At 35.9% G+C, this 18,402-nt stretch overlaps 1 protein-coding gene across 1 annotated transcript in view; it reads right to left on the reverse strand.

Moving 5' to 3' along the window:
* ADGRB3 (adhesion G protein-coupled receptor B3) overlaps positions 1 to 18,402 on the reverse strand; it is a 463,861-nt gene that overhangs the window by 10,601 nt on the left and 434,858 nt on the right. Inside the window, exons 25-27 of the mRNA XM_061989823.1 lie at positions 14,166 to 14,261; positions 12,732 to 12,771; positions 9,624 to 10,267 (exon numbers count right to left, since the gene is read on the reverse strand). Of these exons, the coding sequence (XP_061845807.1) occupies positions 9,624 to 10,267; positions 12,732 to 12,771; positions 14,166 to 14,261 (780 nt within the window). The remainder of the gene's footprint in view (positions 1 to 9,623; positions 10,268 to 12,731; positions 12,772 to 14,165; positions 14,262 to 18,402) is intronic.

Below are 18,402 nucleotides of genomic sequence, written 5' to 3' on the forward strand. Positions count from 1 at the left end.
ACAGGTCTTTATCATTCCACAGTAAACCTGCACCTGAAGAAATCTACTTATCTCTAATAAGGCAGGATCTATTTTTAAGGTGCAATTAGAGTACATCTACCACTGTAAAGGCTCAGTGGTTCTAAAAGCAGAAACTTGTACAGCAGATAATGAAGCAAAGTTTACGGAAAGAACTTTGAAAAATGCTTGAAAATGCTATTTTTAATCTACAGTTCAGTACTAACCCCGGTAACATTGAATCATCTAACTGAGAATCCTAAGTGAACTGTACTTTGCTAGGTACTGTGATTTATACATTTGGAGCATTCGTATTTTGCCTTAAGTCTGATTGACCACAGTGGAAAATGTCCTTGGCATAGCTAGATTATTAGGTTTTGCAGCCACACAACTCTATCACTATTTACATGGTAAAAATACATATCTAACAGACTGCAATATTTAACTGTGCTACTGTCAGAAAGTGGTAGCTATTGCAATTTTGCTGTTACATCACACCAGTTATGACAAAACTTGTCATACCACAGATTTATCCCATTGAGTGCTCAAAAAAGTCTATCAGAAACACATTTCTTTTAAACTTATACAGTAAAAGAACATCTGATCTGTACTTGTGCTTCACTTTTTTTATTTTCCCCTGGCTGCACACAGTGAAATGCTTCACAAGTGCTGTCAGAGCCTATTCTCCTAAGGCATAAAAAATATGTAACTGTCAGAGATCTGAATGGTAGCAGTGAAGGTCTGTGAATTTCTGAATAACAAAGGATGCTGGTTATGAATGTGATTCCACATCACTGAAAGTCATCTGCAATATCATCACTGACATCATTAGGTACACAATCGGGTCCTACCAGCTACTACATCATTGCCTTGCAATGATTGCAGTGTTATTTTTTGAGAGAGGGAACATGTTCAGGAGCATGAAGTCATTCGGAAGCTTAATTTATGAGGATGGAAGTTTTCCTTTGGTCCCAAATAGAAGATGTCCTTTTTCTAAATTTCTCTCCTCATTTGTGTATCGTATGCAACAAGCTTAAAACATGCAAATCAACACTTTAATTGTGATTGTATATGTACTTTTTTTGTTAAATGAAGTTTGCTGTGGTCTCTTTTAGCTGAGAAATATAAGGATTTCCACACATACCTGAATACTTTCAGAATTCAACCACCTGGCTCATTCTACAATTTAAATTAATGAAAGGCAGCAGCTGAGTGGAGTAAGTGGGAAAAAATCCATTGCATCAAGTGAGATGCTGAGCTGGTCATATCAGTACGTTTCCTTTCAAAAAGCTGTTACTCTTACCCACTTGCAAAACTGAGAATGATATTAACCAACATATAAATTAGACTGGAAGCTGGTTTTCTTTTCAGAGATCAGTTGGAGGACCACTTGAATAGTAACGTTAGTAGAATATAAATAACAAATTACTGTAAAGGCTAGTATCTATGGTTTGCCTCATTTAGTATTTAATATTATACCAGGTTCTGCAGTAATGCTTCAGGAGCAATATGGAGAAGGGCAAGTATGAAGTGACATTTCTGCTGCAATATTTTCCCTAGTTCTTCAGTGGTTTAGGAATTTCCTTGAGAGGAGCTTACTCTGTTTATCTTAATAACACTTTTCTACATTATTCACAGAATCACAGAATCTTAACGGATGGAAGGGACCTCAAAGATCATCTAATCCAACCCCCCTGCCAGAGCAGGACCACCTAGATCAGGTCACACTGGCACTTGCCCAGGCAGGTTTTGAAAACCTCCAGAGAAGAAGACTCCACATCCTCCCTGGGCAGCTTGTGCCAGGGCTCCCTCACCTGAACTGTGAAGAAATATTTTCCTTGTGTTACTTTGGAACCTCTTATGTTCTATCCCTCAGTCTAATTATGTTTTATAATTACTCTTGACATCCAAAATGTGCTGAGATAGTGAATTCCACAGTTGAAATATGCAGCACACGACAAAGGAAAACACGTTGTTTATCTCATTGCCATTTCATTTGCTGCTCCTGTTTTGATATTATAGGAAATACGAAAAGTTGTTCCCTGATCACTAAGTCATATTTTCCAAGCTGAAGAGCCCTAATGCTGGAGACCTGTAAAAACAGCTAATAACAGGACTGCCTAAAAAGCTGAAGACAGATGGAATTACTTAGCACCAGCAAGTTAGATGGAATAATTCGGAAAAAGCTGAGGGATATGGGTAAGTAGTGAACTGACACTCATGCATCATTAAAAATGCTATAAAGGAAGGTCTGCATCTCCATTTAAGCAGGTAGGGGTGGGAACCACTCTTTCTGAACAAGTCCAGTGACAGTTCTGCACTGGCTCTTGTCATGGTTTAACCCCAGCCAGTAACTAAGCACTGGTTCTCTGTTACACTTACAGAAGCCAAATCCCCTGTGAACTGGGGAAATTTCAAAGGAGAGCAGCAAAACGTAGCGTTAAAGAGTAGGTAGTACTGGATCAAGGGGATAGGATAAAAGAATGATACTGCTTGCTTAAACATTGTATCTGGAAAAGGCAGACACAGAAACTCCTTCAGAAACCTTAGAAGGATATAAACACCGACAAAGAAAGCTGGTGTGAGAAAAATCAGAAAAGTTGCAATTCAGAAAAAAAAATAAAGGAAATTTCAGAGCTGCTGTTGAGAATAAAGAAAATTCATTTAACCATGCAATAATCTGCTAAGAGAAACAATGGAAGCCCTTCATCTAGTCTTGAAAGTGAAGATTGACTTTATATTAGAGAAATATACTGTAGAAAATGTTCTTACATTGATAGAAGAGATAACCAGACAAGATTTTTTTTCGTCTCTGATTTCTACAGGTCTTTAATCTTAATTGATAAAATCTGCTTTTATGGAGAAAAAAAAGCCTCATCCTTCATGTCAGGACCAAAGTGGAACTCTGTGAAAAGAGGTCTGCAGTAATAATTTCTTCTAAATCAATTTTAGGATTGAGCTAATCATGTATGGCTTCTCCATGTAATTCCAGAGCAACTTTAAACTCTGCTCACTGAGGGACAAAAATAGAATGCTGAAGGATAATTTCCACACACCAGCATACACTAATCCGCTGGCACCAGGAAAGCGCTGCTTTCACTAAATGACTAATAAAATCCCCTCTCTGTAAAACAACAAATGCCTGGTTTTCTCCTTATTCTAGGCTGCATTACAGCACTACCTAATTAATTATATAAGATACTCCTGGAGATATATGGCATTGTGCAGAGTCTAATTGAAACCAGAGATACCATATTATAGTGAGGGCTATGACCATGCTTCCATTAATATAAAGCCTTATTATCAGCAGTTTATAATTCACTCTGAGATTAGATTTGACACAGAGGATCTTCGCCTGGGGAGGACGTTCTCCCAGAACAAAATTAAAGGAAAATCTTTTCTAGACCCCAGAGATATAAAAGTGGAATGTGGATAGACAGTTTTGATTTAAAATGTTGTCTGTGTATATGTAACTGAAAAAGGCCTTAGCTTCTGAATAGCTGAATGTTGGCTATTAGTTCATAGCATGAGCTGGACATAGGCCAAATAAATTTTCATGAAAAAGTGAATTAGTGCTTTAATGGGGGAATCTGAAGTCTTTACAATATGCTAGCAAATTTAGCACATCAACACATAGCACAAACTTCAGAGATCTCAATTTAAAACTCTTATGGCAGATTATTCTGGTTTGCTGCACCCTTTCTTATAGGGCAACTTGCAAATGTATTTACTCAATCAACCAAACCCATTTGTTTTGTGCTTCTCAAGGCATTTCTTAAATAGACAAGCAATTCAAACTATGTTTCTTAAGGATCATATGTAATTAAGACAACTGTTTCTAATATAAGATCTAAATATATGCTACACTTCATAACACTGACCAAAGTTTGGGTTGTATACAGCTCTGGTCACTAGAATCAACTCGATCTAATCTGATTCTACTCCCACTCCTGTACATTAACCTGGAAATAAGCTGCATCAATTTCTGAAGCCAGAGGAATCTGAGACCTGCTCACCCAAGTGAAAGAAAGAGGGGGTTGTTATAGGGCCAGACCTCATTTCACTGAGAGTCACAAATTTGGCAAGAACTGTCTCCACTGCTTATTGAAGAATGAAATGAGGAATGGGAGGGATAGAAATCTGAGATACAGAATGCCTGACAATAAATGCAATGTGGAAACACGATAAAGAGTAAATTCCTGTGCTTCCTACTTCTCATTTCATAAATCAAAATAACTTCACACCATTTTGCTTTTATTCTGCCTGCCATTCTCATACTTTATTGACCAAATTGACTGTTTCATCAGCATATTTCTTCTCTCCTTTCCTGTTCTTCTATTTAGTTATTTATTTAATTTTAGAGCTTGTTCCTTCCCTGATGCTTTTATTTCATTCTTCCAAATAGTTTCATTTTAAGCTGCTTCTTCGTTTCTGCCATCTTCTCCCCACCCCCTTTTTTTTTTGGCATGTCTGTCTTTTCTCACTTTGTTATCTATAACTTTACTTTTTCTTTGCACTTCACTATCTCTAACATATGTCTTTATTTTCTCAGCTGTAGTAGTATTTTCTTCCTAAAGTCCCCTGTCAGCGATTCAGCCAAGGACCTCTGGAGGTGACTGTCCTTCAATGTATTCAAAGCTCTCACAAATGAATACAGAAGGATTATTTTGGTCACGCCATCAACTTCACATCTAAGGTCTTTTTATCTTCCTTCACATAAACATCTCATAGCTGAGACAGAAAATAAAGTAGGGAGATATGAGGCTGGAAAGAAAATTCCAGTCTTTCACATGGCAAACAATTTGGGAAGTCCTTTCCTTCCTGTTCTCATAAAGCAGATGCTCTTTTTCCCCTTTAATAAATGTTTCTGTTGTCTGTCTTTGCACGTCCTTCCTCTTATAACAGTTAAAAGTCTTTGTGTTCTTTCAGCACTTTTCCATTTCTGCTCATGCTACACTAACTGTATTTCCCTTGAAAGATCTTGTCATTCTTCTTCCACAAAGGTAACGATGCAAGTCTCCTTGCACAGTCAGACAGCAGGTGTCTATCTCCTCTATTTTTTTTTTCACAATAAAAGTATTACTTATCCTGGAGAGATGTTGCGCAGATCAGCTTCCTCCTCTGCATTCAAATCTCCTAACCTTTCCTTGCATCTAAGAGGCTGGGAATGCGCTACTTCACTTCAAAGTAATTTCATTTTAATGAGCATGCCAATCTGAGTGTACATTTTCAAAACAAAAGCTATTCCAAAAGAGTGTATCAAGAGGGCTTACTTCATTAAAATCAAAACACTTTGAACCAAAGGAGCATACTACAAGTCACTTTGATGCCAAGGTAGCAAAGCCAGTTTAAATCCATGCACATAGGGATGTGGAGGAGATGCCAGATGTTGAATTACTCCTCTTAAGAAACTCCATGATGTACTAATATGCCTGCCTGTGCCTATAAATGCATGAGTAGTGTTGGGTATATACCAAAGAAAATAAAAAACTCACTGGTTTGCACATAGAGGATCTGCAGATACTTAAATTTATACTTATCTGGGCAATACTTATTTGTAATTATTATGGCATTCTCAGACTCTTCTGAAAACAGAAATCCTTCCATAAATAATAAAGCATTTGATTTTTTCCAACTAAACATTTTCTTGAGAAAAAAAAAAGAGTAGATACAAAAACTACAAGCAAGCTTTAAAGAAAGTTTGTGACACACTGTAGGATTCATTTGATTAAATTTAGGACATCAACATTTTTATGTTCATGTCTGAGTCACTCACTCTGACTTCCTCTATTACACCTGAAAAGAGACACCTGCATTGAGGCCATGTGATTTACTTCACCCTGGAGCAGATGTCTAAAAGTGGCCTAAAAGTGCCTGTAATTCTCCATTGACTCTAAATGTGAAAAAGCTCCTTTTCTGTATCAGAAGCAGAATGTCTACATTTAGCTATCCAATGGTGATGGTTTCTCGCTGCAGAGTTAAAAGTCAGGGCTTAAGTTCTTGTCCTGATAATATAGTTGTGTTCCAAAACATCCATCTCTAACAATCATAATAAATACAAAGTTTACATAAAAGAGGACACAAGAAAGGTCTGACATTTCAGCCTTCACTTTTAATAGCTTTTGTATTTTTGCTGTGTTTATCTCTATGAACACGTCTGAGTTATTTGAACAGACATGTATTGTTCTAAGGGCTAATTAGCAGTTCTTGGAATGTGCAAAATAAAGAAAACAATTTAATGAACTTTAATGAACTAGTGTTTCACTAGTAAGATGCAAATTCAATTTAAAAAGTACTGTTATTTTATGATGTGAAAAATCTCAGGGTTTTTATTTTCCAAAGTGTCTTCTAAGTCTTCTGGCTCAATTTTATGGCCACAAAGATTAGCATCTTCCAGAAAATGAGTGGAAAAATAAGAACTATTGCATTGTGTATATGTTAATATACTGTATATCAGTTGTAAACAGCTGTGCCTGTGGTATTTTGTGGCTTGAGATATCTGTAGGTTCACAATTTCACTTCTGAAATCAGAAATTGGCTTGGAACTTCTATGAAATTATATCATATAACATCTTCAGACATTCTCATCAGATGATAAATTCTCTAATTGCTGTGTTGTTTTTTAATAATTACTGATCATAAATTAAACAAACAAACAAAAAAGAATTGTGTTAAAACAGGTCACAACTTCCAAAGTGCATTTTACTCACAAGGTAGTTTATGGTTAAGGTGTAACTATGTGGTAAAGATAATAATACTACGCTAATCCCAGAGGAAACAGCTGGAAACATAAAGTGGAGTCCAACTCTCTCTACTGTGCAGAAGGCACCAAAGGAAGCTTCCATCACCTGTCTTGGGACATGCCTCTGTTTCTTCAGAGAAGTGAAAGGGAAACTGTCCTTATAGAGCAGAAATCCATGTGTATTTATGTTGTATTTTAGGTGGGACAGCAGTATGAGCTGACAGGAGAAGGAGGCTTTCTACTTCTCAGGATTGTCTCCTTTAGAGATGGTCTACTCAAGCTTTGTTTGGAAAAACATGGGCAGAATGATCTTGAAAGTATTGCTGCAGGTTCTACTGCTCTATAATTTCTGACAAAGCCTTGTCTTTTGAAAAGTCTAAAATTATATTGTACTAGACATCAAAAACATATATTTTTTTAAATCTCTTGCATTCCCTTCTTTATTTTGTTTATGGCAGCAATAAAAGTCAATCCAGCTGGTGTGTTCTAGCCAATAGCATTTTGGGGCTTTACCTCAACACTTGCTGTTTACTCACTGCATGCATAAAACCACAATCACATTCTTTATCCAGATGGAACTGCTTATTTGGATCTACTCTGATTTTCTTCTGTGTACAATTTTTTCTCATGTTCCTATCTTCAATGCATTGCAGCATATCCTTATCAAAAGATAAGGAATGCTATATAATCAAGTAGTCTTCAGAACCAGAAAGGCAGACAAAAGCCAAAAGAGTTCTTTTAATTTCTGATCTGCCCTAATGTAATTTTTTTCCTAATACAAAGAATTACGCTGGCTTTGGTTAGGCTTAATGATGTAACTGTTTTACAACTTTCTGGATAAGAATACAGCTTTCTAAACTTAATATGTTTACTAAGTAAGAAGAGATTAAATATTTACTACCATATTTTATTACATGTTACTACATTTTCTACTACATACTTACTCATCTCTTCTAAGCATAAAAATGATTTACAGAAAGGTGATTCAGATTTGGTATCTACATTCCATCTGAGAAGTAAGTTTAAAATATGACAGAAACACAGATAAAAAGATAAACTGTAAAGGAGCGGTACATTATATTCATAGGTTTTCAGGCGGTTTCCAAAGCAGCCTCAGGAAATGGAACTCTGGATAAGATTAAGTAATTATTGACTCAATTTTTACAACTTAACTAAGGTCTCTTTTCTTACAGTCTCCTAGGAGTGCAGTGGATGGTATTACGGCAGATACCTCTATTTTCTCTAGGAATTATAAACCTTCCCTAGGTATGTCAACCATATGTCTAATCTTAACTAATCTAGATTTGGGTCTCTTTATCTGATAAAAAGTGTCTGAAAAATAGTATTCTAGATATGTAGGAGAGGATACTACTGGAAGGTGACTTTAGCTATCCTGTTTATGAGGTTGCATTAAATTGGAGGACTTCTCTGCATCAATTATGATCTATTAACTCACAATTCTGAACTGAAGGCAGCAACTTCTTTAATGATGCAAACTTGCTTTGAAAGAATCTGTCTGAACACTCAGTGCACAAGAACTTGCAATATCGTTTAGAAATAATTTTGATCTTTCTCCCATGATTATACATATTGGCTTTAAAAATAAGTGGATACAATTGGTCTATTTGCAAAGATCCACACTTCACTTTTCCATTGCATTTTTCAGTTAAACTATGTCTTACAAAAACTTATGATAGTACACACACAATATAAACAGCAAGGGAATTATTTAACTTTTAAAGCTTGTAAAGGCATCTCTTCAAAAGAAACTGTGTTCTGTTCTGCCCAAACTCTCCAGTCATACATACACAGAACTTCAACTCTATTTTAAAAGAAATATCCACAAGTATTCCCTACTCTATGAAATATTGGCTACAGTTCTAACAATTGAAAAATCAGGTATAGTTACTGGTTCTCCACACAGATGAGTTCAAACATTGTAGAGTAATAACCAATGGCTTCAAGTTTACACATACAGTATATTTTTCTTCCATCTGTAAGTTCTTCCACAGAACAAGCTGGTACCATAATTTTCTCATTTGTTTTTTTCTTTCCCACCAAATGCCGTCTTTCCTAACATTAAAATGCTGGTGAAATATACTTCTAATTCTTAAGGCTGCCCAAGTATGAAATCAAGTCCGCCTCACTGGTGGTTTTGCATAGTAAAGGTTCAATAGGAATGGCTGTATTTGACACTCAGGTCTCAAGAAAGGATGTAAATAGCTTTCAACTTTATTACGTTTAAATCTCACACACAGATTGTAGTAATGAACAGAATCCCTTTTAAAGGCTTTTCAGTTCCCTTTTGCAATCTGACTGGAATCTAGGACATTCCACATGCAGGCCACTTGTACCTATTGCACACAACAATTGTACCAATGCCTGCACACACATGCAAACATACAAATGTGTATAGAAAAGAAATCAGTAAATGATGAACTACTGGATAGAAGAACCCAAGATTTATGCTACTGAGAACAGAATTGGACCTGTCATCTCTGAGACAGATGTGATTGTCAGCAATAAAATGGAAAATATTTTCAACCCTATATGCTTGCAGTTTTATCATTTGTATCTTGCAGGAACAGTTTTTCTTGGCATAGCAAGACAGTATCTTCCAGAAGACTTGACCTTGTGAGTCACAAAATCCTTTGCAGTTATGCGGAGTGTTAAATCTCCAGAACTATATAGTTTCATACAAACTGGCTCTAAAACTTTAATCTTGTTTTCTAGGTATAAGGACTTCTAATAATAAGAGAAATATGAACAGCAATGTATGCTCGCAATCAATAATTTATACTGAATTAAAGTCACCTCTTATGCACAAGACAAAACTCATTATCTTATAATAACAAAGCACACCACTTGGTTATGTACCACTGACCTCTAAAGAGCTCATTGATATCGTGGATCCAGTTTCACTTCTTGATAATCCTGCATTGTCATCCAGCTCTGAGGCAATGAAATTCTTCACTGCTGTGCGAGGCTCAAATGGTAAACTCTGCATATGTTCTTGAGTGGGAAGATGCTGGTCTAAATTGATATTAAATTGGTCCATTACAGAAGGATTCATATTGAACTCTGGATTAACTTTGTAGTGCAACAGCCTTTCATGAGGCAAAGTATCCATGCCTATATTCATTTTACTCTCATCTTTGAGTGATGGCTGGGTATTTACTGAGCCCCGAGGCATGACTATATAGTCGCTTTCTATCATCCGTTCTTGAGGATGGACTATATCCATATCTGCACCTCTCAGATTATCATCAGTGCATAAATACACAGTCCTCCGCAACTCACTGTTGTCTTTTTTCAAGCACTGGTTGGCCAGTTCACTCATACTCATAGGCATGTGGAGACCTGTTGGTTGCTGGATGATGACTTTGGAGATGATGTTTCCAGGCAAGGTAGAATAGCTCATTCCTTCAGGGTTTGGTCCCTTCTCCTCCTCTTCATCATTTAGGGAAATTCTGGAAAGTGTTCCTGTTATAGTAGCTGCTCTGCAAGGTCCAATGTCTTTATGCAGAACTGTGGGTCAGAGAAAAGAATTCTTACAACATAAAACCTTGTCTGTCTAATTGTTTCTTCTTGTGGCTTTATTTAGCATCTCTTCCTTTAGCAGTGCATGTCTTTAACTCTTTTCTATCCATTTAATAACTTTTATCTAATAAAAATTCTTCTTTGAAAGTTATTTTCTTTTGTTTGAAATCAACATCTCTTACTCTACTTTGTATAACTGACAAAGATCTCTGAATAAGCCTTAGTCACTTATATAAATTAAAACCACTCCTTCATTTATTCCCACTGTCTTACATAGATCTCAGGTGACATACAGCTTAAGCAAAAGCTGCCATGTGAAACTTGATTAAAAGTGTTCTAAAAAAAAATTACGCTCTGACATCTGTACTAGCATTATTAACTCCACACAACCTCCTGGAAGGCACCAAACATTGTAAGAGAGAAATATTTTGTCAATTCATTGCAATAACCTACCATAACATTATAACTATGAATATGTGTTCCTGAGCTCCTAAATGTTCCTTCCCACTGACATTTTTAAAGTCTTAGTTGTTTTTTTAAGTAAAAGTGACAAAAAAAGTAACCACATTGGGAAGAAATTCCTGAATAGGTTGTAAAGAATACGAGTCTCATAAAACAGTGATATTCCATTTTTGGTGTGGGCCTAGACCTCTCTGATCAAACTTGTAGCAACATGCAGCAATTTTTTGTTTGGGTAAGCTTCACATTTAACAGTTATTAATCCTGTTCTAGACAAAATTTCCAGGAGCAATGAAGGATGCTTTCAAATGCAAAGCATCTACTCAAACACAATTATTGACCTTAAAAAAGAAATAGAAGTATACAACTCAACATCTGTAATGAAACAAAGAGGAAAAGTGGTAAAGAAAAAATAATTTCAAGTCTAATTACTTGGCATGTTCCAGCTAGGTGCAAGGATTTTTTTTGTTCCAGTGAAAATATTTTAATTTGCACCAGTTCTAGTTTGTGCAATAAAATCCAGCTCATGGGCTGACACAGTAAGACATCTTGAAGTACCTCAAGTCTTATATTTACATACCTTTTGGTAGCCTGAGGGCTCTGATGACCCAGATCCCCTGGTATCTGTCAGTTCACTGCCACGTTCCATAGTAAGCAGCTCATAAGGCAACCCACTCTCCCACCTCACACAAAACTGCCCCTCATTTTTCCATTATGAAAAGAGACAATGCCTCTAAACAACAGCACACAAATAGCCACCTTCAGTGTGGCTCTTTCATTGCTTCCAGTCACACTTATTAAAATACTTCAACAACTGTTCTATTCTTAAATCTTTCATTAAAAGAAACTGAGTTTAAATGTAAAGCCTATTCATAATTTTATTCAAAATCCATCTTCTTAAGAATGTCCCTGTCAGGGCTCTCCATTATGCAGAGCTATGTTGGCAAAGGTAAGAAGTAGAAGCTACATGTACCAACGTTTGACTTATGTCTGCACTGGCTGGTGGCAGACACGTGTTTCTGTCACACTACACTATTCCTTCAAAACACATGTGTGTATTAAAACTAATCCATATGAAAGAATTATTACCATACTGCAAGAAAATAAACTGGCCTTTTTTTTTTTAAAGGCAGGTGACTGGAAACTCGAAGTTTACCTTCCTGAGATCAGGTTTCTTGGCTCCCCATATAGCCATCAAAGAGGGAATGTTCTCCAGATGGGTGATGCAGAACAGGTGTCATGCTTCTGCCTTGCCTCACCCTGTGCAGAGGACACCCTCTCTCTCTTTCTCTCTTCATTGAAAACAGATGTCTAGGCAGGTTTACTTTCCTGGGTAAAAGTGTCCTTTGGGAATATCTCCCAGATTAAAAAATGTCTGCAGGTTTTAAAGGGTTGTTTTTTTTACACTGTGCTTAATTTGAGACAGATTGGCAAAGAAATTATTTCTACTATGCAGAAACAGACATAACTGACTCATTAAACACTACATTACTAGAATGTCTTGAAAACTTTAACCTGTTCCAAGAAAGTGGAATCAAATGTCATTTTCCTGATACCATGTTGCTTAAGTTACTATTGATTTTACTTGGAGCCATGACAATTTACCCTTTTAAAAGCAAAACCAATGGACACATCTTTTGTATACACAGCTTTTAAGAGACACTGTGTTAATTTATGGGGATTTTGGGGGGCTTTAAGCAAAATTACTGTTTCACATTTGCTTGTTTATCAGGGAAAAGAAAATTTTCTAAGATTCATCTTCTTTCCAAAACAATTTGCCTTCAAATAGGCAAGTCTTTTGCTGTATCACAACTGCTGAAAGTAAAATGCTACTGTAAGACAATGAAATAAATGTATTCATATAGTGGCATCACTTTTTTTTACATTCATAAATATGCAAACAATTAAACCCTGATATTGTTCTGGTTTTCACTTCAGAAGGAACTAGTACAAGACTTTTTTAGTTGGCTAAATACTCTCTCTGTGCTCTTACCTGACCGACAAGCAATGTCCACATCCTTTTCAAAATCAGTCTGTAACAAGAAACAACAAAACAGAGCAACCATTATTAATTGAAAACTAAACCACAGGACCTTTTTTTTGCCAACTAACACTTCCAAAGCGTCCTACTTACAGAGTCATAGTCTCTTAAAAGTGGTTTCTTGTTGCTGAGAAGGTGAAGTGTATTGTTTTACAACAGCAGAGCTTTACAAAGTTTCCTAAAGTATAACTGGGTGGTTTTCAAAGTATGCTGCCTGACCAGAAAAAATAGAATAAAATAGGTGGAGGTAGAGTATATAATTTTAATAAAATGATACAGTGTATAGTTTTTTATGCATATGGAAGAGTAACTTCTACATCTCATGGATGGATCACCACTAAGTAAGCTTTTCATAGTAATTTTATAAGCAGAAGTATGGAAAATTGCTTTCAATACAAATTATTGTGAATATGTGTCATCCAATTAGTCCATCCTGTCTGAAACATCATTAATTTGTTATGAAGTTGTTATTTTATATATAATATTCTGTCTATCCTTGCTACTAATGTAATATCATAAAGTTTGTACTCCCTGAAAACAATGATTATATGTTTCATTGGGCAAAAATGAATTGTAAGAGCTAAGAATGAATTTTTCCAGTTGAGAATCCAGGTATATTTTTCCCAGTTAAGTGAAAATATTTATCCTATTATAGAACTCAAGAAATTTTAAATTACATCTTTCTTTCCAGAAAAAGTTTATTACATGAAAAATATTTATTAAAACTGACCTCCTTCTTGCCTGTGAAGTCTGAACATTAGATCCTGCTTTGATTCAGCACTTTATGAAGGACATCTGCTTGCTAAGCCTTGCAGTTTTTTTAAGGTCTGATCCTTTACTCATTTTAGTCAATGACAAAGTGTCATTGAAAGTGAAGCGACCAGTATGTTGTCTTAATATACTACCTAACAATATTAGTAAATCCAAATTGGCATAGTAAGCCAGTCACTGTCTTCTTAATTCAAGTCACTAAATAAATTTCCTCTCTAGAATCACTAGCACTTTCTCCTTATCTGAATTAGTTTGAGAGGAACATTTTTCAAGGCTTCATGAAGACTCTTAAATATATCAGTGCTTTTTGCACCAACAATAGGAAAAGTTACATTTTTAAATCACATTGTAATTTTCTTTTGTAAGGGCTTGAGTTTTTTTGTCATAAAGAACAGTGGTGGAAGACATCAATTCATTGTGCTCTACTAAATGATCACACCAATAACTTCAAACTTGACATGAGACTTAAGCAAGCAGATCATGACACAAACAGATTAATACTTAAAAATGGTGTTAATATTTCATCTGTGTATACTTGTCCTGTACAGTACTGGAAGTCTTTTCTTTTGGATAGGAACACTAAATTAAGAGTCAAAGAAAAAAGTAAAAGCTAACCATGATTTGAGCATGTCCATTAGGAAAAGAACTCGAAGAATCTGCATTGATTGGATCCTGGCAATTTCTAAGTCGACATCTGAAGGCATCTTGAACCTGTGGAAACAATATCTTATACTGATTCTTGTGTAACAACATACACTCTACTCCTATTAAAGGTTAAGTTAAACTTCATGAGGTACAGAGCCTTGACTTTTCTTGAGCATACTTGACTGAATCAGAAGCAGCGAACATAAATGCTTGTTTCTGTCATTTCATATGTTTGTTATATTTTGTGGCTGCTGCAAAGTCTGTCAGTCTATCACATTAAGACCACAGAGTTAGATTTGCCTATGGATAGAATTAACTAGTAGTCAGTAATGACCTAGTACTCCAGCCAAATCTGTCTTGGGTGATAGTATTTGGCTTTGTCTTCTCATCTAGTTTGGTACAGGTCCGATAGCAGGACTAATATATTCTTAACCATTACAAAATAAAATGCATCTTCTGCTTGATAAAGATAAGATTCTTGAAAGACAGTTTTTAACAGCTACTATAATCAGATACATTGTGCTCTCCTAGTTATACTTGAAAGAATAAGCCAATTTGAAAGACGTTACTGATTCCAATTGTAAGCCCTAACTGCATGGATAGAGAGTCTCATGCATCTCATTTGGGAGTATCTTCAGACCAGGTAAATATCTCAGTGTGAGCAGCAGCAGAAGAAAAGTGGGCTGTTTGCACAGAGCTTGGTTTATTACTGTTTAGTAATATGATCCATAGTGTAAATTTTAAGACTTGTCCCTAAACCACAGGTATATTTAAGGAATTAGCTTTTTCTAGGAAAATCTTTTTTAAAACACTGATTTTGGGCAGAAGGTACATATAAAGAAAAACTGTTAAGAAGCACGTCAGAAAGGTGTGGTTCAAGAGAGGCACGTTTAAAAGAAAAAATGTAGTTGCTGTTTGCTGATGACAGAACGAAAATATATTTTTCTACTTTCTCACATATACCAGAGCAGGAACAGCAAGGCAACTTTTGGAATGGGAAGAAGTCATGGAATGTTTTTCCGAATGTAAAACATAATTTGTTTCACTTCTATATATATCCCCAGATGCATTCTAATATATCAATACAACATGAGCTTTAAAATATTATTTTTTTGTTCCAGAAATGCAAATACCCACATTTGCAACATGATTGCAAGATGTGACTTGGAACTGGAACTTCTTTGGGTGACCTCCAAACAACACAAGCTAGTATCATTTCTTGTTTGAATATGAAAATACTATTAATGCAATGCCCACAAACATCTACATTTGATTTATTATCTGTAGAACTTACTTGATGTCTTTTTCAGAATAATTAAAAGAGGTAAAATCATAATCTGCTCATGGACATTTTGTGAACAGTAGAAGAGGATAATTCATTAATTGCTGCTGATGAAAAGGCATCGTCTTTCAATGCACCTTATTCTACTGCAAGCTGTTTAAGAGCTTTCACAAAAGAGAAAATTAAATAGAAAAAAGAATATTTTTGTAATTAGGATGCTTTTTTTTCCAAAGTATTCGACTCCTAAATGGGTAAGAGTGCTCTGCAGTCTTGGTAAGTGTTGCCAGTGGATGAAGACTAATATAGAGCAGAAAGAATGAAGCAAGGTGGGAAGATCTGGATTGATTTCAAAATACCAAACCTTCCCACACGTGGTAGGGTAATGTAAAGTGTGTTTAACTCGTACCATGACTGAGATTCTGATTTAAGCCCTACAGTAGCCATGGTTTTTCACATGTCTGACATTAATTTAATTTTGTATTTCCTAATTGTTGCAACCTTAATCCAAGACTTTCTTTCACTTTATCAAGTCAGGTCATACTTTAGACTTTTATGCTCTCAGATAAGAAGTGGCACAATCATTTCACAAAAAAAACTCCAAAATGAACCAAAATAAAAAATCCTGCTACAAAGTATCTCCAGCTGTGCTGAGTCAAACCTCAGCAAACCTCATCTCAAATCTCATGACACTCAACCCTAAAGAATTATTACTTCAAAACATGTATGTGACAGCACACTTTATACACTGACCTTCCTCATTTTTGTGACTCTGTTCATGAAGCTTTCCCAGTTCAGGTAGCTCCAGAGATCTCAAGAATATCATGTCCTACTTTCACTACTTTCTGTATTAAAGCATTGAATCTGGATGTTAGGATTCTCTTAAATGTGCATGTTTCTTACAATGCTTCTGAAGTGCAGGCAGCATGATTTGAACGTGCTAACTGAATGTCAAATGTAGCTGTATCCATCTCATTGACATATGTTGCAACTTCTAAGTATCCTCACACAAATCAGAAACCAAAAGATTGAACTTTCTAAATACCAGCTTATTCTTCTAAACTGCTTGTTGAAACTTGGTGTTTGAATATGTAAACACTGTGCCATCTTTACATCTTACTTTGAAACATAAGCTTGTTCCACTCCCTTCCCATCCCTGCCTTTTAACATCAAGTTACAAGATTTTCTTAGAGCCAGGCAGAGCAGGAGAGACAGATGTGACTAACATGCGGATACCAGGGAAGTGGTTTCCTTAGCAACAGTAACCAACTCCAAGCTTTTATAACTTACCCTTTCCCTACTCATGCACTCTTTATTTTTCTTCTGCAATACAGAAATGTGGGCTCTAGACAACAACGATGCATTTAATCCAAATGCTCTCTAGTCAGCAAAGCACAGCAAAAGGAGAAAACACATGGGAGGTCCTACTGTATTAATGGGAGTTACTCAGTGTGGTGCAAATCAGTTTTAGACAACCTCCTGTTCAAGCAGGTAAGGCAAACCGTTTTGCTCTGATGGAGAAGCTGCAGGACTAACCTCTCCTATCATGTTCTGTTCTGTGACATATGCCTCACCATCTTCCAATCCCCAATTAGGTATCTGACTAGCAAGGAGAGGAAAAAAAACCCCAAACTCAACCCAAAACCCTAGGCTCTCTAAACTAAGAAGGCAACATAAATCAGTAACACGTATTTCTTACTTTGCATTTTTCCTTCCTAATTTCCAAATGGTCTATAAGATGTCTCATGCTTAAAAAGCATTATATTAATCAAAAAGGCTAGGAAAGAGAATTATAGAAAGAATGGTCTTGCCAAAAGACAGTGATAGAGGACAGAAACAGACATATCACTTAGTTCTTATCTGTTTGTATATCTTACTCGGTCACCTCCCTGGCTTCCTAATGCAGTCCTTTTCACATAAAATCATTGATATAGCATACTAGAGAAAGTAAAATATGTTTCCAGCACTTATGTTTATGTTGACATAACTACGAGGAAAACCAGGAGATTCAGATATATAACTGTAAAAGTCCGTGTCTTTTTGTAATATAATGACAATAAAGATATAGTAGAGCAGGGCTATCCTTTTTGTTTGAATTTTATGGTGATATATTCCACTTTATTTTTCTTCCCTGACGGTTGGAATTATTGTTTTACCTGTGCTGGCATGGTATAAATATTAGATCGATCCTATAGGCCATAACTGAGATAGCTTTCTAGCTGTCATCAAGAGTGACAAATATGTTGGCAAGGTTTCATGACAGGCACTGGTAGAGCAAAATGCTTTTGCAGACAATAGAAAGCAAGACTATTCTTTCAATTGTATCCTGTGCAATGCAAGGGCTGCACTCCCCACTGTGTCTGATGGCTATTATCTTGGCTTGTACTTACCCAAGGGGACCTGGAGCTAGAAAGCCAGTCTCTCTAGGGCCAGATTGCAACACAATTTACTGGAGTTGCATCTCTTTTTGTGTAGAAACTTGTTTCAGTAAACAGTTAAGCCTTTGCTGATGCAAAGTTCCTTGTTATTCTTGAAGAACTTTTCATTTGTTTCTTTTTCCATATTAAAAAAAAAAGTACCTTAATTTGTTCCTCAAGTGTTTACAACTTAAATCTGGAGGACTAAAGAAAATTCATTAAGTTCTGTCAAATAGAGTTCAAACAGCAATGTCTCGGTTCTTTGTCTTCCACCATCATTAGTATCACCATCTTGACTGGAGATAATCTACTGATTAGTGACTAAGTTTGTACAGTAATTCTGTACATTTACTCTAAGTTGGCATGACTGAAGAAGAAACATCTTCTCCTTTTTGATTATCAAACCTAGGTGCTTTTTATATCTCATTGGGAAATATTGAGGTAATTTTTAAAAATACCACGTAGATAGATTGATTAGTTGTTGTTTTATCAAATATCTTCTGGAATGTCA

The sequence above is a fragment of the Colius striatus genome, chromosome 2 (genome assembly GCF_028858725.1).
Source record: "Colius striatus isolate bColStr4 chromosome 2, bColStr4.1.hap1, whole genome shotgun sequence".
NCBI classification, from domain to species: Eukaryota; Metazoa; Chordata; class Aves; order Coliiformes; family Coliidae; genus Colius; species Colius striatus.